Raw genomic sequence first — 24427 nt, 5'->3', positions numbered from 1 at the left:
CAGGTACAAGATAAAACCTGGTGTTGTTTTTATTTTGTTTGCTAGGAGTTGGAGGTGAGACAAGGAACAGCTCATTTTGCTTGGGCTGCCAGACAGTTGCAGGAGGATAATTTCTGTGTGTTTTTTATTTATGTTGGATTCAAACCAGTGATAGTGGGGACCTGGAGATACTCTGGAATTACTCAATACAGTGAAAGCAGGAGCTGCTGGTGCTATGGCTCCATGTGGCATCTTGTATTGTCTGTTGGCCAGACAATACCAGAAGGGCATTGGTAAACCAGCAGATGAGTTTTAAATGGCATTTAATATTGGGGCACTTGCAGAAAATGATTTGCAAGAAGCTAATAAAATGACAGGGTATGTAATGTAACAGACTGATTGTTTCGTGTGAATGCAGAGCTATAAACACCTACACAGGAACGTTTAACAGAGACAAGGTGTAACTAGAAGTAATCAGATGAAAGGAAGCAAAAATCATTTAAACCAAACACTATGTCATTTCCCCCAGTTTAAGCACTGGAGTATTTTATAGGATTGGTGCTTGGCTTCAGAAAGGCAGAGTAAAGCACCCTGTGGGTGTATATCCTATGAAATTCATAACTGATGACAAGATTGAGAGGCAAGGTTTTTATTATTTGTGTATGACTCAAAAAGCAATAAAATAAGTGGAGAAGCCTGTATACATTATCAATAGCATGACAGTTAACTTTGCACTGCAAAGATGCAGAGTTATGTGCTACCTGACCAGCAGGCTTACTGTACCAGGGAATGCTTTAATTAAAAGTGAGGAAAATGTATTGTAACTTAGATTTTCTTTAGTATTTTATTGCACTTGCAAAACTACCAGGATTAATAAGCTCTTTCTGCGTTAGAGTTGGTAGATATGAAATTTACAGCAGAGGAATTGTAAATAATAAAACATTGTAATAGCTTTAGTGAGGTAAGTAAGGAATGAAAATTAATGTATTTGTTTTCTTCCTCATTTTAATGCTTGCTGTTATCAATAGGGGTGAATCTGAAGCTCAAACAGCAATCGACTTCTCAATGTTTGGCATTTTTCAGCATCCTGAGCAGTTACTTAATCACAACGTTATAGAAAGTAAACCAGGAGAATGTTTTCAACCAGCTAAAATGATAGCAATCATGAAGGATTAAAGCATGCTGTGCATACAGAGCTACTGGAAAAAAATACAGAAGTTGGTAGCAGTTAAGAACAGATAAAATTAAGGGACAGGATCTGTAGGGAAGAGTGCCTAAATGCTCGTATTGTTGGGTAGATTTGCTGTCTGTTCTAGTCTTTCCCTTGAGTTTTGCAGTAAGTGAATCCATATGGCTACATAACTGCGTGTTCCTATAATCTGCATGCTTCTTGCTATTACTGAGGCATTTGCATTTCTTGGTCAGTATCAAATAGGAAGCTGGAAAACTGCTAAGCAAAGATCAAGAGGATTAGTCAGGGAACAAGACCCATCTGAACCAAGGGCTTGTGAGTGGGCAGAGCTAGAAATTGAAGAGCCACAGGAGACTCATGGCTTTCCAAGAGTGTGATGAGGTTATCACAGCTGGAAGTCCATTAGGTTTATAGCATTTTGGAGCTCTAGGCTAGGGGAAAAAGTATACCATGGAGACAGTATCTCCTGCATACACTGTTCAGGGAAAAACACGGGTTTAAATAACTATATTGATGTCCTGTAAAGTGGTGTGGAATGGTGTTTTGTTGTTTTGGTTTTTACAAGGAAAAAGTCTCTCAGAGTTTCTCTTTCCAGTAGACTGGATGGGGTCACTGAAACACATTTTGGGCAATGCCTCAGAAAATTGTGTGTGCTTTATGTGACTCTTTCTATGGTAACATTTTATAGAGATTAAACTAATTAACTAATCTAGTTTTAGGCACATGCTGTTAGATGAGGTGTTTTACTGAGACACTTAACTGCAAATTAAAGGTCTGCTAGAAGGGCAGTTAAAGTCAACAGAAAGTTTTATATCGCACCCAACCAGGGATGACCCACATTGTGTTGTAATTAGCAGTACAAACAGCCTCGGAAGGCAAACAGCAAGGGAGGTAAGCAGTCTTTGTTGAAGCAGCTGAGCTATTAGACATCAAATAATCTCTTATTACTATGGCTTTAAAGTGCAGAATACCTTTTCGTGGATATATGTGCACATACGTGTGCAGCTGTCAAAAGCAAACATTGTCTTTGAATAAAACCTGAACTGAAATGCTGCAGGTGTCCAGTCTGGGTTGGATACTCCATTTGTTATGAGCTTAATTACAATATCTGTTCATAGAACACATCTGAACCCTTGCAGTAAAATAGAAATTGGACTATCTTGGGTTTGGGAGATGAACATTTTTTGGTATCCAGGTTTTAAAGAAAAGAGGTGAGTTTTTCCTTCTAATAGTTGGTGGCAGCTTGTGTAGTAGCGCTGTTGTGGGGAACAAACAAGTGGTCTTGTTCTTGAGAAAATCTACTGTTAATCTCACTGTGAGAGAGATTTACACATACATAGATAACAGTAGTTTCTGATGTGTTTTTTTTTTTTGTTCTTTCTTTGGTTACAATAGTCACATATGTTGCCCAAACAAGTTTTCAATATTTTATCATAAGAATCCAATGTGTTCTTGTCCACTGTGTTTCTGCTATAAGATTCCACTTCCTCCACCAAATTGGGAAATTGCTCCAGTACTTCATGGTGGGTGAGGTGGACTGTGTGCAATGTTCCCAAAAGTTTTCCTGGAAAGCCAGTGACCTCAGCTTATCTGACTTGATGGTTTTGTATCTGGCTTTGCTCTGTGACTTGGAAATTCATCTTGCAAGAGTTTCTAGTATGTGCAGGCCTGACTGCTGTCTCAGCCCCTCATCCTTCCTAAAGCCCTCTCCTCCCAGTCTTCTGTCTCCAACATTAAGCAAAAGGTTTAAATGCAGTTTGGTTTTTACCTGTTCTATTATTCTACTTAAATACGCCGTACTCAAAACTTGTACCAAGCCACATGAAGGTCCAATAGCTCATGAAAACCAGTTTTTAATGCTATACTGTCTTAAGCTCAGCCATTCACCCAGGCATGACAGGGTGTTCTGATGGGTGTTCTGTTTCTCAGCAGCTAAGTGCCTCCACTGACCAGTTCACAGGTTGATTTTGATGCTAGCCCTTGACTTACGAAACTCTCAGAATGGGCTACGTCTTCTCTTTGGCAGTTTCTAAAATCAGATACCTTTGCAGGTAGCCATGGAAAAAGCAGGTATAAAACAAGATGGGTTGTACCTCAGCCAAACTACTTGCTATGATGTGAAAGTACGAGTAAGACAATGAGGTACTTGATTAAAAGTGCTGTTTGTGTGGGAGCGACCCTGCATCCCACATCTCCTATGACTTATTCCAAAGTAGATTTTAATACCTTTGGCTTGTGGTATTTAATATGGATGTGCACATTCATATGCAATAGTCATCTTAATCCACACTGTGCTTTTCCATTGCTGTTCTGGGCAGGCAGCGTAGAGCACTGCTGTGCCTTTGTGTGGTAGGGCTTGAGATGACTGATGTGGGGCAGCCCCTGAGCGAGAACAGCAGCGATCAGGTTAGGCTTGGGTTGAGATCATCTGGAATGAATGTTCTATGAGATTAAAAATAACCAGCTAAGGGTGCTCTGTAATTAGCCAGTGTGTGTATTTCATTTACCCTCCTCAGCTTTAGCCTTTTCAAAGAGAAACAGAATTTCTACTGAATGTAGCTAGGACAATTTTTACATAGAAGAAAAGTGGTCCTTTTGAAATAAAGGTGTGTGTCATCACTGAGCGTCATCTAGACTTCTAAAAATGTATACATGAGAGAAAAACTGAATGTAAATGCAAGTATCTAATCACCATGCTAATTTACTTTTAACTAATTCAACTTCCCATAAGTCACATACACACACAAATGGCAATTTTCATTCACTTCTGTGCCAGTATTTAAAAGCAGAACATTACAGTGCAATCTCATTACTACAGCTTTATTGATTTATCAAATTGCACTTTATTACACTAATCCATATATTAGGATAAAATTGTGTGTCATTACAGCTAAGGTCTTCTCACCAAGGAGGTACATAGTTTGCTTTTTCATCAGTAGTTCACCATTTAAATTAGTGGATGTCATGCTGTTGGACTCCATGAACACAAGATTAATGGTGAACTCATTAGTTCATGAAGTTTAATCTTCTTGGTGGGTGTCCCACCTCTTGGGAAATGAGAGGGATTTGGCTGCAGGTGTCTGGTGAGGTAACAGCAATCACTCAAAGAGAGAGGGATCCAGGTGAGCTGCTGCTATTGCAAACCCAAGAGCATTTATTTCTTATGTTTTATTTGATGACAGAATGCTCTTTTTTCCCTTAGAATCAAGCAAATAAATGCTCTGAAGGACACATGGAGAGGTTGTAGCTGCATTAGCAACTGTCACGCTGCAGTAGCACCATCAGTGGTACTTTCCCAGGTCATAGAGGTGCTGCTGAATCTGAATACTTGGCATTGGTCCTTAGGTCCTTTTAAAGTGGCTTTCTTGGGGAACGTGGAAGGGTTTTTTACCTTTACTTCTTCTAGTCATCAGGTAACTGTCAGCATCTTTAAACTGGTATTACAGTCAAAAGCAAACTGCCTCATGCTGAATTGGCTATATGTAGTCATGGCATAATGTTTGGTGACACATACAGGCAAGCTTGCAAAGCCCCAATGCAGCAGCAAGTTACGTTTGCCCCTTTTGATCTTTTAGGGCCTGATGCTGATCTGTAGGGTTTCCTAAATCCCATTGATTTCTCTAGAATTAGGCTCCTGAAAACCTTTGATAGCCTGGGTCTGGTTGATCTTGTGCTATAAAATGGAAACAAACTGGCTTTCCCTACCTCAAAACGCTGTAAGGATAAATGTGTTGAAGATTATCAGTGTTCTTACTCAGTGGCAGTTAAGGCCACAGAAATACCCAAAATAGATTTAAAAGGGACAAAAATAACTTGGTGCCTGGAGGGTATACAAACTCTGAGCTGTTGCTGTGTGGCTTGGCTGAATCATTTCCCCAGGGAGACTCCAGGCAGTCAGTACTTCTTTGAGAGAAACAGCCAAGGAGATGCAATTGGATGTGGTGCCTCAGAAAGGGTGAGAGTGGCTTTCACATGCACTGAGGGTTGACCTGCTATTACTTGTCTGCGTGGCTGGCACAGCCCTTTGAGCAAGAGGGGATCCTCACAGGCTGCTCCTGGGGGACCCAGCTTTGGGACCTTAGTGTAGCTGGAAAGGCTGGTCCGAGGAGATAGCAAGCTCTTTGTACAAATCCCTTCCACCTCCCCCTGTAGAAGGAAAATTACTTTAGACCACAGCCACAGAATGCATTCCTCTGAAATGTGTCTGTAGAAAGACAGGTTTGCCTTGGTCAGCTGTTTTCTGGGTTTAATCAGTCATTCTTGCTGACCATCATGACAGAAAGTTGCTTTTAGAGCTGCAGTTATCTGTGTGGCCAGGAAGAGTCAATCAGCATCTGTTCCTGTGCATGCATCATTAACAGAGCTGTGAATTAATTTCTCATGACAGACCACATTCTCCTTTGGACTGAATTTCTACTCAGCTGCCGAGACATTCTGAATGCTTGTCATGTTCTTGTGGTTTATAGGTATCAAGTCACTGGCTAGTGAAGGGACAGACATTGAAAATCCCAGAATAAGCTTCCCAAGTTTGGAGTTTCAGGAGGAAATTGCATTTGTAAGTGAAGCATGTTTTGGTTTGTGACAGACCACACCTCTCTGAAACCTTCCTATTTTCATGTAGTTATAACTATGAATTACCTATTCCTATAGGTAAGTGGGATCACACGTGTGTACAGCATATAGTATAGCAGTGTCCAAATACGGTTCCTTTTACTGCTGTTGGAAAAAACCCAGTAGCCATAGTTTGGATAACTCTGGAAGTCAATGAGATGAAGTAGTTCTGTGTGCGATGTTTTCTTAAAGACAGGTTACACTTTATTTTTTGTTCATGTAGATAAGGCTGCTTCTAATACTGTGCTGCAGATAAGCTCTGACTTAAGCTTGGCTGCTAATCACTTTCCCTCTTCTGGAGACAGACCAGGTTGTCTCTGTCTTTTCCCTTCTCTGCTTGCCATTAGCAGATCTGTGAGGTTTGTCCTGCCTTGCAGTTATCTGGCACCATAGGTGACAGATGCAGGAGAGCCAAAGCAGGCTCTGCAAATTATCCTGTGACATGAGGGAAGAAGGTGACCTCTAAACACTATGTAGAAGGAAGGGGGCTGTTTTTTTTGCTATGTTTCTTCCTCGGTAGAGGGAGATTTTCTTCATTGTAGGTGATAAAAGCAGACTCTTCTTGCTGAATGAAAATCTGACTCTTGCTGAATGAAGACTCAAGGACTGAAATACTAGTTTTTGCGAGCAATTACAAGAAAAGCATCCTTACTTCTAAGCCACCTGCAAACAGCCTCTTGGCAAAGCCCCACAACAGCTTGGCAATGCAGCTTCATGAGTCAGTAATATCTCTGCACTCTTCACATTAAAACCTTATTTACTACACTTCTGTTCCCTGTTAGTAATCATCAGTGCCTTGAGTTTGTATAAAATATGCTTGTAGCAACTATATCATTACTTTGGGTGTACAGCTCACACATTTGTTGTCAAATGGAGGTGGTCATTGAGAGATGAGAAGCAAATGACTTGGTTTTGATCGGCTATATTTTGGTGGCTCATTAGATTATCACTGCCAGCCAGTGGAACTGGATAAGGAGTTTGTAGAAATCATTGTTTTGCAACTGGGAGATGTAGGTATTCTGCACTGGAGAGGTCAACTTCTAAATGCCTTGCTAGGGGCTATTTTGGTGTATGGTAACAGAATTACTGCTCAAGAACTGTTATAGTTTTAACAAGAAAGTAATTGAAACGACTACGACCCCTTTGAAGTCTTATTTTTAGATTACAATAAGCAAGATTTTGATTAATTTAGCAGCATGGCATCAGTGGCTATTAACAGCTTAACATGAGACCCTCGTAGATTGATAAGTAGCTGAACAGCCCCTGAATCACATATTAACAGACTGTCCAGACTATATAATTGAGGCTCATGTTGGGTAATTGTCAGTGTGGTTGATAGGCAACACAACAGCAGCAGTTATTTGTCTTTTAAATTGGCACTTAAATTATTCAGAATACTAGTTGATAGTCATCAGTACATCTGAGCCACAGCTCAGTTTTTGTAGGCATGGATGACAAGATTTAATTTAGTTAACTTAAGTACAACACTGGGCTCTGCTTGAGCAAATTTATCTGTGCCTGAAAGCAGTTTCTCAAGTTTGGTCTTCAGCCCATGATGAAATCCCTCTTCTGTGGCCCAAGTGTTAGTGGTGCATCAGTAAACTGGGATGCAGCTAGCTTGGATGTAATAACCAAACCAACACCTGTTATATGAGCCGCCCGTGTTATATGTTGTAGTACCTCCTCAGACCACAAGAGAAGGTAAAACCTGCAATGCTAATCAGTAGCTTTGGGGGTTTTTATTTATTTTCTCAAGTCTGCTGTGGTTGCAGCAGATTTGAGCAATTCCTCTGTCAATTTAATGTCTGTAGCTAGTTTTATATGTTGTGGGGCATTCTAGCCAAATAAGAGTGAAATTTTATGAACCATTAAATGTGCAGAAGGAGCTGGTAACCACTTGGTTTCTCCTCCAGTTCCTTCTTCTTGTAGCATTAGCAATTCAGAGCTAGTCACGCAGTGGGACATAGCTCAAATTAATTAGCTAAATTGCTACCTAATGGCAATAAGATTTGATGCCACTTAATATTTCAGTGCAAACGTGGCAGGCAGGTTAACGTGTTGAAATATGATTGGCTTGCCTTTTCTAGTGGAGTATCTTAACTCTTGTTTGGGCCATCTACAGCACTCACTGTGCTCAATTAATTCTGCCATTAGCAGCAGTCTGACCTGCCATTAGCTCTGATAAAATGTGCAGTCATCTCCGTAGCTGTCTCTTTTAGTGATGACCATTCCACAGTAAGGATGCTGAAATGCAGTTTAAAGGGAGGACACACACAGACTATGCTCTTTACGTAATTAAGTCACATTAATGATGGAAGACTTAATTACAATTTGGAGTTTATCAGCAGCCTGCAATGGTGTTGGGCTGTGCACACACATACTGTGCAGTAGTTGAGCAGTTGTTTCAGGCTGTGGAAGGGCTCCCGGTGAAAGAAGATTCTGATCATTTGTAGTGTCCTGAGCCTGGGAAAAGTCATCAAGTTTTGTTTATGCCCCTTTTGGTTTTCTTTTCTTTCACCCTTTCTTTCTGCCTGCCCTCTCCCCCCACCCTCCTTGTGAAGCAACCCTTCTGGTTTGTTGTAAGTGTGGTTTGTAATCATTGTACACATCCCAGATGGTTCATGAAAACTCTTTGAAATGCCATCTGCCAGGCGTGTGTCCAGCCGGCAGCCTGTCATTCTGCTACAAGAAAAACGGAGGCGGGTTTTCCCTTCCCCCTGCCTTTCTGAATCGCATTCAGTAACACTTGCTCAGATGTGAAGCAGGATAACAGCCCGAGCATCTGCAAGCAATCTTTGCTCTAGACAGCAACATGGGAAGTTGTTGGGTTTTTTGCCTTTGCCCAGATAAGATATCCTAACCAACGCAGGTTTTATTTTCCCCTCTATTTGCTGTCTGGTTTTGTTGCTGAGGACCCACGCGAGGTGACAAATGTTATCTCTGTGATGTAATGTTTTCCTTTTATGCGGCGACTTGGCGTTTCTAATGCATTCAGCCTGTGTTGCAGGCAATCGCGCTGATAGCGAGCACATCTGCGATTTTTCGACTTGAACATATTCAGGAAATTAAGAACACTGAAATGAAACAAATAGATCCATTTAAATGGCTCAGAGGAATTATGGCAGAGATATAATTGTCATGTCAGATAGGCAGCCAGCGCTAGTAAACTGCTGACTGCAATTTCATCGCTATAAAAAATCAGAAGGAAAAAAAATTATTAATAAAAATTCTCTGTGGAATGATAAAGAAAAGAAGGGTTTTAAAAGATAAATGAGTCCAAGTTCCCTGACCTTTGTGTCTCCTGAATGTGTGTTGTCAGTTACTACGAAAAAGTATGTCCCGATCTTTGTCATTCGCCTTGTGTGCAGCGTGGCTCGGGGTGACATTTGACTGGTGCATTCATTGGATGAGGAGCACTGCAGAGACTCATTCTCACTTCCATTGTGCTCCAGGCATGGGACAGCTACAGCACATCATTGGATATACTTATTGCTGAGGCTTTTCATTCTTCTTCCTTCCCTCTCATGTGGGTCTGGTTTAGGGGAACCTTTCCGTGGTTACAGCTATGATGCTCCAGTGAGGGTCCTCACTGCCTGAACAGTGTTGGTGCTCAGGGAGGAGATGCTGTGACCCTTCATCCCACGTTCTGGGTGCATGCACACTCCTTGCTATGCCAGGGAGGGATCTATGTGGGCATTGCCTGCCCGGCTTTGCTGCCTGCCTTTAAATGAAAACACAGGAACTTGGGAAGAGAAGGACATGCAGTGCAGTTCCAGTCTTTCCTTGATCTAGATCTGTGAAATACATCCATCCTCCGTTACAAACCACTCAGTAAAAATCGCTGCAGTCTTACTGTAAAGATTCAAGAATACAAACGCTGAGAAATCAAATCTTTTCAATTAGTGATGAGTAATTCTGCTAGTAGGGTGAAGATACCCATGACCATTTCCATCTCCTTTTTTGCCTTTCCTCCTCCTGCCTTTGCCCATTCATCCAACTCCAAGTGAAGGAATGGCAGAAAAAGCGCAGGAGCTTATAGACCATAGAAGGCTGATGGTAAATAATTTAAGAAGAGTGAATTTCTATTTTGAATCAAGGAATGGAGGATGTTAGAGAAAGTGGATGTCTGTCAAGGAAATTAATCTAGTGATAGTCTTTCAAGGGTGTCACGCTGTCATGACTGACCTCTTGAACAGTCTCTCAGATGAATAGGGCATAAGCAGACTTTCCGCTTCCCTGGCACTTGAGGAAAACACTTGCCAGATGCAGGCATGGTAAATTTATGCTCTTTCAACTTCTGAGAGCTGGAATCTTCCCAATTAGTTTCCAGAAGTTCAACTTCTTCATACTTTCTTCAGTCCTTTTATAGAGGGCTCCATAAATTGTATGCACTGATAAGGCACAGCCCAGGGGCCGGAGGAGTCCCACAGAAGTGAGAAATCATGCTTCATTAAATGTTAAGCATGGTTTCTACATCTGTAAAGTTACTCCCAAGCCAGCAGATTGGTTGCAGCCACAGCACTTGGACACTTCCAACTCTCTAACACTGCTGTTTCTTTCAAAGTTCAGTTTCTTGTACCATCTGTAAATCTGTCATTTATGTTTATTCTTGGATGCACAGAATCCAGCCATCTCCTATCCCCAGAGTCATGGAAAATAAAGGCTATTGAACAGATATTGATCCTTATCAATTAAGCTGTGCTCAGTGACCTAAAATGCAGTGGCCCAAGCCACCTTAGCAAAAAGTCATGCAATGACTCATCTTATACCATGCTTCAGAGGGCTGTAAATTGGCAGGGTAGAAGTGATCAGAGCCCTGCTCTCCATGGATGCTGGTTAAATGGTCGAGTGCTAGAGAGAGATGCAGTGTGAATTATTGCTCAAAAGAAAAGGAGTTTCTTGAACTGAAATGAACTTGGAGGTGAACTTCTGTGAGAAGAGTTCGCAGGTTGTCTCCTTAGTGAGCATGTGTGAATGGCGCATCAAAACTCTCAGGGTACATAAATAGAGATAAAATATTAAGAAGAAATAAGGGAGGAAAGATCTTGGTTCTTCTTAATATTTTAAGAATATTTTGTGAGATTAAGTAATATCAGAAATAATGGACACTAGAAAGCAATTTTTTTTTCTCTGAAAATACAGTCTGCAATTTTAGTGAAGCTCAAGTATGAGAGATTGTGCTAATAGCAGGAAGGTAATTGTTGGCATATTCCCAGATACCAACCTCTCCCAGCTGTGCTCCTGCATGTGAAATGGGAGATTTCTTTGCCAGGCAGCCTTTCCGAGAATGTAAAAAACATTGGATTTGGGGGAAACAACTGGTTTCGACAGCTCAAGATCTGTCTTGTCTTGTTCTCACATGGGCTCCTAACTTCTAACTGAACTCTTTTGACACTGCTCCGTCTGGCTCACAGAGCTGTATTTTACAGACACTGTTGTATCTTTATGATCATTTTTTACTGCCCCTTTTAACTCTTGATAAGAAAGCAACTATACTGAGGTGCTAATTTTATCTTTCAGGCACAACCCGCCCTCCAAGAGAAGGAGAAGTGCCTGGTGTGGACTATAACTTTCTGACTGTGGAGGAGTTTCTGGAGTTGGAGCGAAGTGGGACCCTTCTGGAAGTAGGAACTTATGAAGGTATGGAACCACAGGCAGTGAAAAAGCACTTCAAATAACTGTGGTGGTAGCACACCAGACATACATCACCCTCCCTTGAGTTAACCAGCTGAAGTGAGGACCTCACTTTCTTTCCTAGTGCGCTCTCTGTGTAACCTGAGAGGGAATCCCAGTATTGCTGTGCTTTTGCCTTTTCCTTTCAAGTTGACTACCTCAAAAGACTAACTTCAGTAGGGCAGGGATATCTGATATGAAATCCAGTAATGAAATACTGAGGAAACACAGAGAGGCAGTGAGGGAAGATGCATCTGTTCTTTGTATGCACTATGGCTCATCTCCTGTTCACTTGTTCTGCCCTCCTGCTGTCTCTCTTTCCCTTCATTTTCCCTAAGTACACATCCTTCATCACCCAGTTGTCTCTCACTATGCAGCTACTTGATGCACTGCTTTTGGCCTTTTTTGTCTTCTTTTTTTCTTGGATAATTGCTTCTAACTTCAGTCATTGTGTTGATTCTCTTTACAGCACAGCTTTACAAACAGCAGCATTGAGACAGCCAAGGGGCACTGAAATGTCACCAGGGTGAGAGCAGGAAAAAAGAGAGCTTTTACTTTCAGAGAAATGCAAGGCAAATTGGCCAGATTTGTGTAACCACATCTGCAATCTGTATCCCCTTTACACTGAAAACTCCTTTTGTTTTTTTGCTTGGGTTTTTTGTTTGTTTGCTTTTTGTTGCATTTTTATTTTATTTATCATTTTATCTTTTTTTCATATTATTTTATTCCCTGAATGAATTTTATTCCCTTCAAATGTACCTTTTGAGAAGACAATGAAATGTTACAGGTTTGAAAGTTTTTCCAGTATACACCAACTCCTTCAGGTCATATTTTCATTTGCAAGAAGTTCATTGGGTCTTTCCATACTACTTAGAAGTTGAAAGCAACTTATTCTTGTAGTCATTAATAAGAAACATGAAATACATTTCAAAATATGAATTACACACAAATAGCCAGTGGTCTTTGAAAAGCAGTCATCAAATATGAACAAAAAAGATTGTGACATGTGGGTTTGGTTTTCTAGCTCGAAAAATGTCTCCAAACACTATTTGTTTAAAAACTCCCTTGTAGGGTCACCTTTAAAGCTTGCACTTATTCACAGTTGTAGTGTGAAACCTGGTTTGCATAAGGATGCTAAATGTATAACTTGGTTTCACTCCTCCACCCCTTCGAGCTGATTAGCAACATCAGCACCAATGTTAACGTTCCAGCAGCAGCACTTCTCCAAAATGAGCTTTTTCCTCTCTGTGTTTCTAATTATAACACTAAATTAGTTTTCTTTGTTACGGTGCTTGAAATAGATCAGCAAAAAGGGCCTTGCCATTGCTTCCTGATCCTGATAGTATTTGTTCTGGTGACCTTTCCACTTGGAAAGGCAAAATGGGTAACTGTCTGTAAGCTGGCTCCTGGGACATGCTGGGAATTGGTTTTCAGGAAGTGCTGTACCCATCTGGGATAGTTATAACATGGTTGTTTCATTGCTTATGTGATTACATGCCGCAGCAGCTAAACTGTTTAGATTTCATGTGTTGTTGCTCTTCTGAGCTGCTGAAGATGAGGTTGATTTCTCAGAAGTCTAATGCGTATTTCATTTCTGTGGGTGATAGAAGTGTCTGAACTTTAAAGGAATAATTTGTCAGAAGTGCTGAGAAGCATCTTTCCTTTCTTGACATTGGTGATGCTGGTGCACAGTGGTTCTGGAGAGCTGGCCCATGGAAGGAAAATCAATAAGAATACAGCAAATAATGATGATGCATGTGTACACATATGCATCGAGACACATTACTATTTGATTGTAATGTGAAATAAATAAAGATCATTTTTCACTTAGAGCTTCAAGAAATTATTTTGCTGCCTTCTGAGATTTCTTTAATGGCTTTGTTGTACTTTTTTGGAAATCTTATTTTACAACTGTATTGATCAAGACGGTGTTAGTCTTGGTTAGCCCTTGGGAGATGGTGTGATTCAGTCCTAATGCAGCAATTTTGTCTATAAAGACCACAAAGTAAGTTAGACTTCTAATATCCAAATCTTAAATTTATTGCCCAGCTTTATAGTCTTAGATTCCTTTAATTATAATTTAGTTTATGCTGCATTTTGCTGCCATCTTTTTTGTTTTTTGTTTAGATTTTCAGTGCGCCACCATTGTTGATTGTATTTTTGACCTGCCAGTGATGGCTTATTCTGAACCAGAGGAATGGAACCCCCCCAAAAGGAAATAATCTTCTCTATCTCTCTTGAAGAACAAGGAAATAATAGCCTTAATGCATGGCTTTTATTATTGATAATGCTACCTACTGTTTTGAGTAGGAAACAAAGACAGGGTTGCTTTTGATTATAACATAATTCATAGACTCATGGAATGGTTTGGGTTGATTTATGTTTAGATTAGGTAATTTAGAGTTGAAGGAAGGGGAATGCTATGAAATGGAGCATGGAGATGATGAATGGGGAAGTTCTCGTGTGCCCAGCAGCCACAACTCACGTGGCTTAAGCAGGCTGGTGGTTTGGGGTCAGGATGGTCCCAAGGTCCCTTCTGGCCCTTAACTTGTAAGGGTCTGCATGTGGTGGTGCAGGCGATGGAGGCATGCCCTGTACTTGTGTGCTCTGTTTCAGCAGCTGGAGAGGAAGTCTGAGCCAAATGATCAAGGTAAAGTTTTGGTGCTACTGGATGACATTTGTTTGCCTTTTGAAGGCATAAAGCCACCTGGATACTGGCACTGTCCCTGGGGAAAACCTTGTGGGAGAAGACACAGCACAAGCATCTGTTTAGTAACAGTTACTGAAGAGAGCTTCTGGGGAGAAAGATTAGAAAACAGGGAGCCATCAGAAGAGAAGTAATACACAGGACTGACGCTGATATGGATGCTATTGATTTGGGGAAAAAAAATCAGGCAGAAGAGAACAGTTGGAAACCATGAAAGAGTAGGAGACTGTATCAGGTTTTGAAAGAATAACCTGGGTTTTGAAAATGCTCTAATTGCAAAGAGAGAAATTGGAAGCTGAATAGGACAAAAAGGTGTTGCCTACCTACTGGGCTGCACAATGTCAGTATTATTTGTTCTGGTGCACAGCAAATTGGTTCCTCTGGGCAGTTTTTGATTGATATCCTGGTGAATGCAGTTGCTTTTCTGGTCATCTGTGACCTCCTTGGTGTGTTCTGCACCAAAAATTGTCACAGATAGCACAGGACATTTGAAATCCTTAATTCCTGAGGTTTTCAGTTCCAATTTTAACATGGTGACTTTAAACATAACACTTAGAAACTTCTGGGGTTTTCCCCTAATGAAAACTTCATGTTGATGACATGAATCCAGGAGCTGGAGCTGAAATCCTGGAAGACCTGCCCAAAGCTGTGATGCTGCCCCAGTGTTGGTGCTTTTGGCACCACATGTGCTGGTAAAGCTTCACCCAAGGTGCTCAAGCCAGTTAGTAATTACCATTGACAATTAGGAAGGGAAAAATCTTTCTGGACTGTAGATTGTTTAAGTCTTTGATGGGTAGGAAATCATGATAATTGTAATTTCAGCCATTTATTGACTGCTCCGTCAGGGCATAAAGTACTGATGGATGCATGGAAGTAATTGTGTGGGTTACTAATTATTTAGCAATTACTCCTGCATTTGAGTTGTGAACTCTCACAGGGACCCCAAGGAAGAGCAGGACCACAGCTTCTAGATCTTATTCCCATTTCTTCCCCATCTGCTCAGTGGCTCTGGACAGATCAGGTAACTGCTCTTATACTGCATGTTACTGGCCTGGAGAATATTAAAACAACACTTATTGCTCTCTTCTTTAATATTTCATCAGATATCTGGTGCCTGCAGTTATCTGCTATTACAAATAGGAGGGAGAGAGTGGAAGTGATGGTATTTCAGAGGGTTGTGCTGAATGCAGACGTGGAGATGGGTGCTGTGCGGAGACACATAGAGACATTAGTGTCGTGTCTGAATTTTGAATGGGGGGGTAGCTGTGTCGCTGGGGTCTGGCAAGGCTGTATTAATGAATTCCTGCCCAGCACTTAGTGATCCTCAGAAGAAAAAGTGGTGCACTTTATAACATGTGAAGGGTTATTACATTATAGAGTATTATTGTCAAGGCATCATCTTTCATTCTTAGGACAAGTGTTATGTGATTGCCAAGAGAAGTAATAAGTAATCTGCATTAGTCTCATGACTAAGATGTAATGGGGTGACCTGCCAACATTTTTAAAGTGTATAAAACTAGCTACTGTAGACGGGGTCTTTGATTGTGGGACTTAATGAGTGTAATAAATTATCTTAAGAGTGCAGTTAGAATTTCAGCTGAAGTAGAGAGGTGTATTCAGCAACATGCTTCAAATTAAGATGCCTTTAGCCTAATTTCTGATGTGCTAGGTCTCCTTGTGTTTCTCTGCAGCAGCCCTGCTCCCCCCAGCTGCTTTAGCAAAATGGCTATTTTTTTCTTTGCTGGTCTTCTGGTGTCTTTGCAGCCTGTGGGTCTCACCAACTTGGTACAACCGTGATACGAAATCTGTGTCTGTGACATGCAAAACATGATAGGAAGATGGGGTGAGAAAGGGTGGCAGATGCTGGGGATGTCCGTGCAGCAGAACAACGTGTTCCGCTTAATGAGATAAGATCCGCTTATTATTGTCTCCACACACAGATTGACTCAATAAATCATAGCGGCTCCTTTAGTACCATTGCAATGTATCATGTCGAATATCCACTTATTAAAATCTGTGCACTGCAGAAAGATTCCTGTTCTATCTTTGGCTTTTATACTTTGCTTTTTTGTTGTTGTTGTCATGGTTTTTTAAACCACCGGTAAGAAAAGACACTTTCTTGAGCATGCACACAATGATCAGTGTTAAGCATGAGTGTTGCTATACTAAGGTGTCATCTGATGGCAGTGCTGCATTCTACAAGCAGCTAAAGTGGTAACTGAGTAACTGTCTTTCTCTAAAAGCAAATACTCAAATATGTGATATGGTTTTAGAGTGCTTTAGAATTTCCAGTGACATTCCTGATCAGCTTCTCTCTGTGCACTTTCTCAGTGTGAGCTCTGTCTGAAATTGTTCATTAGCAGTCCCGCTTCTCATTGTTTTGGATGCATTTAAAAACAAAAATGTTGGGGGAAAAGGTTGTTCCCAAACACCTCTGGCAAAAAAAAAAATCTACAGTGAACTAGTTGTTTTTCTCCTAAGTTAGTTTTCAGGGGGTATTAAGGGATTATTTAGTCTCTAACCACAGTCTGATGAAGTGCTGAAGGCTGTTCATACCAGTCCCTTGATGGGTGGCAGCCAGGCACATTTTGGCGTTGTTTCTTAGTACTGAATGTTCTCAGGACTCTCTAGAAGTGGCTACTCCTCACTGGTGTTACCCAGCTGTGACACGGCTGTGCATCCTTTCTGTACCAGGAGGCATCTGGCCTCTTCCAGCTGTGGTATTTCCCTGCTGCTGCAGAGCTGGCTACCTTCTGGAAAGGCAAGGTGTTAGTGTGACACATCCTCGAGGTGGAAGTATATATATAAATATTTTAAGTACCTGCAAGAAGAAGAGTTGTATATTGCAATGGCTTAACGTGGTATTGATTCTAGCAGCCTTGTGCTTAGCTAGGGTGTTTTCCAGCTACTTCTCCCCTCTGCATAAAGCTGAAGGAACCTTCTACTTCTCTGTATAAATCATGCACAAGCACATGCTTATTTATGTTCACTAATATTTTTTATCTGTTTGCAAGTGGATATAGCTGTTCCTGTAATACAGCTGGGCTCAGGAAACACCCGGAGCTTCCACAGTCATCTCATGCCTCATAGAATCATAGAATGGTTTGGGTTGAAAGGACCTTAAGATCATCTAGTTTCAACCCCCCTGCCATGCTAACAAGGTCTTACTGCTTCTGTATGTCTTTGCTTTGTTTTAGAGATTTTTCCATGCATTAAATGTGCTTAGATGCAGCTGTACATGAGCGTTAACAGTAGCATGTGGCAGTACCTTGTGATATCTCAACATAGGAAAAATCAGGATAAATGAGACTGATTTGATCTGTAGGTGTCTTTCTGCTATTTTGGCAATTGCCTATGAGGACAGTAATCAGTCTATGCTAAATTTCAGACAGAAAATGCAATATGCTGTCATGGTTTAAGTCCAGTGGGTAACTCAATACCATGCAGCCTGCTCACTCACTCCCTCCCTTTCTCCCCCCGCTCCTGGAGGGATGGTGAGAATTGAAAGAACGTAACTCCCACGGGTTGAGGTAAGAACAGTTCAGTAACTAAGGTATAACACAAACCACTGCTGCTGCCACCAATAATAATAATGATAAGGGAAATAACAAGGGAAGAGAATACAACTGCTCACCACCCTCCGACCGATACCCAGCCTGACCTGAGCAGTGATCTAACCCTTCCGGGTAACTGCCCCCAGTTTATATAGTGGGCATGATGTGCTGTGGTATGGAACACCTCTTTGGTCAGTTTGGGTCAGGTGTCCTGTCTCTGCTTCCTCCTGGCTTCCCCTCCTCCCTGACAGAGCATGAGACTCACAAAGTCCTTGGTCAGAGTAAACATTACTAAGCAGTAACTAAAAACATTGGTGTTATCAGTGCTGTTCCCAGGCTGAAAGTCAAAATCACAGCACTGCACCAGCTACTAAGAAGGAGAAAAACGATTGCTACTGCTGAACCCAGGACATATGCATATTGTGACATTTTGACTAATCTAACAAGAAAGCCAGTCCAATCTTTCAGTTAACCTCACCATTAATAACTGCAAAAGTTGACAGAGAATCCACTACTTAAAGCAAATTGTATTTGCATATATTGTAGGTTAATTTCTTGGAGATCTCTTTCATTGCCTGTGTGTTGCTTCCGATCCAGATGCTGTATCTGCGGCCTCCTCCTGGTTGCCTGGATACTCTGAATTTCCTCAAGGCAATTGCTAATCAATGTGCAGTTGCAGCAAGGTGAATCCCACAGACAGCAGCCAGATCTGTCATCTAAATGTAGAAATCTGTAGCAGAATGCGATCTGGGAAGAGAACAGACAAAACACTGTAGCAGGAGCTCTGCTCCCAGGAATCTATTCATCCTGTGCTAATCAGACACGAGCACTCGTGCTGGATTAGATGAGCAGAAGCTCTTTGCAAAAATTAAGGGTCAATTATTTTGGTTCTTGTACAGTGCACAGAAGAGCTGCATCTTGGAAAACAATTACATTAATAATTACATTTAAAGTCTTCTTTGTCAAGGCCTTGCTTAATTTTGCTGCTTATCTCTGAGTCTCTTTCCCAAAATACCCACTTGTATTAAGACTACGCTATGAACTGCTTTTTAAAGCACGAGCTTTTAATGGAGCCCTTGTTAACACAGAGTGGTAGCTCTGAAGATCAGATGCAGTTCTCATGGATGCAGGGTTCTCTGCACTACACAGAGGCTTTTGAGTTTCTTGGGAGTTTTATAATTGCAAAATTATGCCTCACAGTAGGTGTCAGTAAAGAGGGAGAACTCAGCTTGGTCCTTTCCTGAGAAACAAATGCACTCCCAGGCCTAAATCTCATCACACCAGAAGTGCAACACAAGTTCTCCTCCCCCAGAAAAACAGAACAGCTCCTGCAGAGCCAACGCCTACAAATTAGAGTAACTAAAATATACATTTTGGGACCGCATTCTTCAAGTGATGTTATACCATTAGGACTAATGCTCAGGCTCAGACTTCTCTTGCACACAGCTTCTCTGCCTTCTCACACCTCTCCATGTCAGGTCTGCTACCCTGTCCCAACCCCAGCAGCCTCTGTGGTCTCATCTTCCCTCTCTGCAAGGTGAAACATCTACTTTTGTATCCATTCCACTTTAGACCCTTTTAGACTGTGTCTTTGCTGTTGTTCAGTTCTGCCTGTTCCAGAAACAGCATCTTTGATGGATGGAGTCCTTTCAGCTTGGATTGAATTGCATGCTGCTTAGCAAGTTTTTATGGATTAGATTCATAGTTATTTACTTAAGGGTAGCTAATTGGTGTATTTTCGTGAATTACATTTCAAATTCCAGGTCACATAAACAAGTTTGTGAATTTTCTGCCTGTCAGGGGAATGTTTAATAGGAATGTTTTGTTATTTTGAAATACAAGGCAAATTTTCCATTAACACTAGGTTTCTAAAATACAAAAAGGAAGTTCTCTTGGCTGACAGCATTGCTTGAATTCATAAGCTGCAGGACAGGGTAGAAGCTACTGTAGATTGCTTTCATTGATTGTGATCACTGCTTGAATTGGCAGAGGAAGAGGTGTTACGATGATGAGAACTTGTCTTATTATTGTGATTAGCTGTTACTAAAGTCTAATTACTGCACGTGATGCTAAAATGTGTAAGATGCTGACACTCAGAGATAAGGAGATGAAAAGAAACCGATTTACTCCCAATAGCTATTCTGTTTTTTTTCATTATTATTGTTATTTTTATGCACTCTCCCAAGTGGTGCTTTACAGTGCCTGGAGTGAGTCATGGCTTTGGCTGCAAAAGCTGCCATCAGACTCTGGTTGTGGTTAAATAAGTTGTAAGCACCAAGGGACTGAATAAAATAAGGGTTAATGAAAGGTGATGACACGGAATTCAGTTAATGGCATGTGCATCTGCTGAGTGAATGCATTGTTATTAGCTATTAATTCAGTTGCTGTAGGCAGGATTCAATTGTGAATGAGAGGAAGGTGAAGCTTGGAAGCCCGGTTCCCATAGGAATCAGACATGGGAAAGTGCCATTTCTGAAGCAGTCCTGGCTGCTTCAGATTGGCATTTCCACAGGAAAGTAGAGGTTTTCCCATTGTCTTGATCTAGAAATCTCCGTTATTTAGGATACAGGCTGCTCTGTTCTGTCTTTGAGACAGCATGTTAAGGGCACAGTCCTTAGAAGTTCTGCAGAGCTTCACCTGAGTTCAGCAACCCAGGGAGTCCTGCCATAACTGCTGTGCTGAGTTTAATAAGCGTTTTGAGATCCTCTGGGATGGCAGATGCTCATGTATGCACATGTAACATGCTGTTAATAATTAGAGCTGATTGGATATTCAGTACAAATTACACTGGCTATGAAGTTAGCCCCTTCTTTTAGGCTTTACAGGTGTTTCACAAAACACTGTTAAAGCATATTTTTAAATGTATGCTTTTTCTAAACATTGATCAATTTGAATAAATAATGTCAAGTCTGAGTGTTTTAAAACGCTTGCTGATCTGTTCACTGTATCAGTTGTTAATGGTGCATGTCTGCATTTCTGAGTCATAAGGTAAATATCTTTCCAATTTATAGCATTAGACATGAGTTTTGATGATTTTCAAGTGCTAGTCCTTCCTACTGTTGTGTCTGCCCCCACGTCTGGGCCCACGTGCTTTGTCTTCAAAAAGAACTACTTAGAGAAGAGAAATAGGTCTGCTTGCATCTAGCAAATGTGAAGAAAAAGTATTCCCATTTTCTCTTATTCTCCATGCCACCTGGAAGCTGGGTTGTAGCTTTCTTTTGCAGTTTTTCATCATGAGCTCAGTTGTTTCCCAAACCTGAATGTCCTTGTGTGAATCTGATGGAAAAGATGTGGTTTTTTTGGAATATTGACTTGGGTTGAATCTGCTTCCTGTGGAGGAAAAAGGAAAGTTCAGCCCCCATGGCTGCGTTTCCTATATTCTGCAAAACAAAATCCACACATACAGAGCCATGTTCAGGTTCAAACTCATATTTGCTCTGTGTTCATACGCACTTGCAGGGATCCTCTAAGACAGCACACTGTGTTGGTAGAAAGTAATTATTCACTAATAGCAGTACCAACAACCATGGCTGGTTTGAGATGTGATTAATGGTTTTGGTGTAAGCAAATCTGAAATGCTTTAGAGAAGCCTGGTTTTCTGCTGAGGAACAGCTCGCTGTGAACTGTTAGGAGCTCCAGCCTTGCTTGTTGCTAAAGGAACTGAAAAGGAGCAAAACTCAAAATCATGCATTTCTCTGTAATTGAAGGAGGGGTGGTAACATCTGTGCTATGTTCTTGTCCAGGACAGATGAAAATCCACACTAGCAACATCTGTATGTCCCCTTCATTCACTTTGTTGCACCCATCACAAAAAGATTTAACCGTTTACAACAGATCTGAAATAAATTCCCCACAAAGGAGGGATGTGCAGTGCCATAAATAAAAGCTGTTCTTGCATATATGGCACACACGTGGTGCTTTCTGCTTAGCAGTTAACATCCTTAGAAAACACACATTTTATCTGGGGGAAGAAAACAACAAAAAAAAACAGCTCAGAAAACCCCAGCGTGGCAGCATTCTTCAGGAGAAATGCCAAAGAGGATGGGAGGAAGGGTTTTCTGCCCACCTACCTTGCATTTTCCCTTTGCGCTCTCCCCCATTCCTCCTCTTTTTGCATAAAGTACTCCTGCAGTATGTAGAGCATAAGAATCATTTCTCTAGCAGAGACTGCAACCTGCATGAGAAGCCTCCATCCCCATTAGAGGCTCTTTCCAGAAGTAATTTCCTTCTCCCTATAAATTATGCATCAATGCACATTTAAGATTCTGAAATGATGAACAGAAGATGAAAGCATTGCAGAGTGTTGCTGCTCCTATGGAGCTGAATCCACGACATTGTATACAGGCTCAAACACACCTTGTTAAGACAAACCTGCACATGTTGCTGTCCTAGTACTCCAGCTGTAAAAGCGTGGAGAAAGGACCTCCTCTGACTTCTCCATCCTCAGCTCCATAAGAAGACTTCTCCTCTTCCTGGGAGGATGTGAGTGGGAAAGACATCAAATTGTGTCTGAAGTGGTTTTCTCGGGTGGTCTCCCTTGCTCCTGATGTGTCTGAAGACCTTCTGAAGTCACAGGTGGAGTTCTGTGAGTGCTGAGACATGCATGATCTCTCTGGTCTTATCCTAAAGCTAACAAACCACATAGCTCTGAGGCTGTAAGGGAACTAGATGCTCTAATGGCAGCTGAGTCAGCTAAAGAGGTGTTGAGGTTAGCAGCTAGTACTTCCAAACTGAAATAAGGATATGTCATTGTGAGCCTTGAGTGTGTGATGGTGAGCAGTGTGTTGCGTGAGTGGCAATACTGCATAAAGTGCTTGGCTGACTTTTAAATTCAGTGTCATATTCCAACGTATGAGCGACATTGATGGCTTCTGCAACATAAATATACATGCATGTGTATATAAGTAAATTAAAGAATCTTTTTTAGCACAGATGAGGTTTCAAAGTGCCTTTGCAAAATCTGCCTTTGGCATGTGGTTTCCATTTAGTGTAAGAGTTAATAAAGGGGTATGTACACTTTCTGGAGAATTAATATTAAATATGCAACTTAATTATTACAGAAAAGAATGTAGTTCACATCTGTCTGCTACAGGCAGGGACACCTTCCACAAGACCCAGTTGCTCCAAGCCTTGCCCAGTCTGGCCTTGAACACTGCCAGGGATGGGCCAGCCACAGCTTTTCTGGGCAAACTGTGCCAGTGCCTCACCACCCTCATAGGGAAGAACTTAACTTCCCTTCCCTCCAGAGTTTGCTTTTCTTTATCATCCTTTCCCTCCTGCATGTCATCGGCACTACACAGATTGGTGTTGTCAACAAACTTCCTGAGGGTGCACTCAATCCCACTGTCCATGCCACCAGCAAAGATGTTAAAACAGTCTTCTTGTATCAGCGAACCTATGCTTATCCTGTGTTTCTTCCATGATCACTTAAAGTGACAGCAAAGCATCACAAGCACTTTGCACTGTTTCCATCACATCTGGTGATGCTGCTGAGATTTGTGTAACCGTGGGTGCATCTTTGTCCCTTCAAGTTTTGCTCCGAGGTCTGCTTGTTCAGTTCTACCCAGATTGACCCAACTGGAGTTTCCTGTTCGAAGAAAGCCATGCTGTGTGGTGTCTTCCCTTTTCTCTCCTTTGACAAAGTTTTCTTTTAGGTTTTTCTCTTTAAATGCAACATCTACCCTAAAAGAACCTGTGTATTAAAGCAGGCCACTGAGCCTTTCATCACTTCTTTGGGTGATAGCAGTCATGAATTTTTTATTTGCTGCAGGGCTTACTCCAGATCTGCCACAGCATTGTGTGGGTGCACGCATGTAAAAAGGCTACTAGTTGAAATTCAGATGTAACAAGATGAAGTTTTGCTATTCACCATGACTGCCTTTTGTTTTAGCCCTTGTATGCTCAGTGCACCTAAACAATGCAACCATTGCTTCTACTTTTAGATTCAACAAGAGTAACTTTAAAGGCAAGAAATATTTCTGTGTCTGCTTTCAAGATGAAATATGTGCCCCCCCCCCAAATGGGAATAATGTGTCAGTTTATTTATTCCCTTACGGGTGGGGAGAGACAGATTTTAATGGAACTGAAAATAAAATACAGTCGAAATCTTGCTGCTATAAACTGCTCCCTTTTGAAGATGCAAATGTGTTTCTACTTCCTAGGTAACTATTATGGAACGCCCAAGCCTCCCAGCCAGCCCCTCAGTGGGAAAGTGACTTCCACCGATGCTTTGCAAAACCTGCAGTCTGGCTCCAAGCAGTCGACTCCAAAGCGAACCAAGTCTTACAATGATATGCAAAATGCTGGCATAGTGCATACAGAGAATGAGGAAGAGGATGATGTACCTGAAATGAGCAGTAGCTTCACAGGTAAAACAAAACTATCATGGTCTGTCAGCTAGGATACATGGGGAAAGGTTTTGGAGGGGGATTTTTGGGAGGTTTGGTTTCCTGCAAAGCTGTCAGTCACAGCCAACACCACCTGAATGGCTGATGTCCAGGTATCACATGCACAGTCGTGTCTTCTAAAAACACCTTGTGGGGTTGAGCTGCAGGAGACAAAACTGAGGGAAAGTTCAGATCCAAAAGTTCAAATCCATTACAAAGCTCAAGGGTGAGTTGAGCTGTGGTTGACAGTTACAAATAATAAGAAGTGACTCAGACCAGGAATACATTTGAAGTTAATATTGGTCCTTCCTAAATACATCTCTGT

At 41.4% G+C, this 24427-nt stretch overlaps 1 protein-coding gene across 27 annotated transcripts in view; it reads left to right on the top strand.

Annotated features, from left to right (window-relative positions):
- The window catches only part of MAGI1 (membrane associated guanylate kinase, WW and PDZ domain containing 1), a 339592-nt gene that overhangs the window by 239263 nt on the left and 75902 nt on the right, over positions 1–24427 (top strand). For all 27 annotated transcript variants that reach the window (XM_062630261.1, XM_062630259.1, XM_062630265.1 and 24 more), the window contains exons 3-4: positions 11303–11422; positions 23878–24084. In XM_062630261.1, the coding sequence (XP_062486245.1) occupies positions 11303–11422; positions 23878–24084 (327 nt within the window). The remainder of the gene's footprint in view (positions 1–11302; positions 11423–23877; positions 24085–24427) is intronic.

The sequence above is a fragment of the Pezoporus occidentalis genome, unplaced genomic scaffold (assembly GCF_034315485.1).
Source record: "Pezoporus occidentalis ecotype Australia unplaced genomic scaffold, CSIRO_AGI_Poc_V1 ctg35, whole genome shotgun sequence".
NCBI classification, from domain to species: domain Eukaryota; kingdom Metazoa; phylum Chordata; class Aves; order Psittaciformes; family Psittacidae; genus Pezoporus; species Pezoporus occidentalis.
The sequence above is the reverse complement of the archived record's forward strand: the minus strand, read 5'-3'. Positions and strand labels throughout refer to the sequence as shown.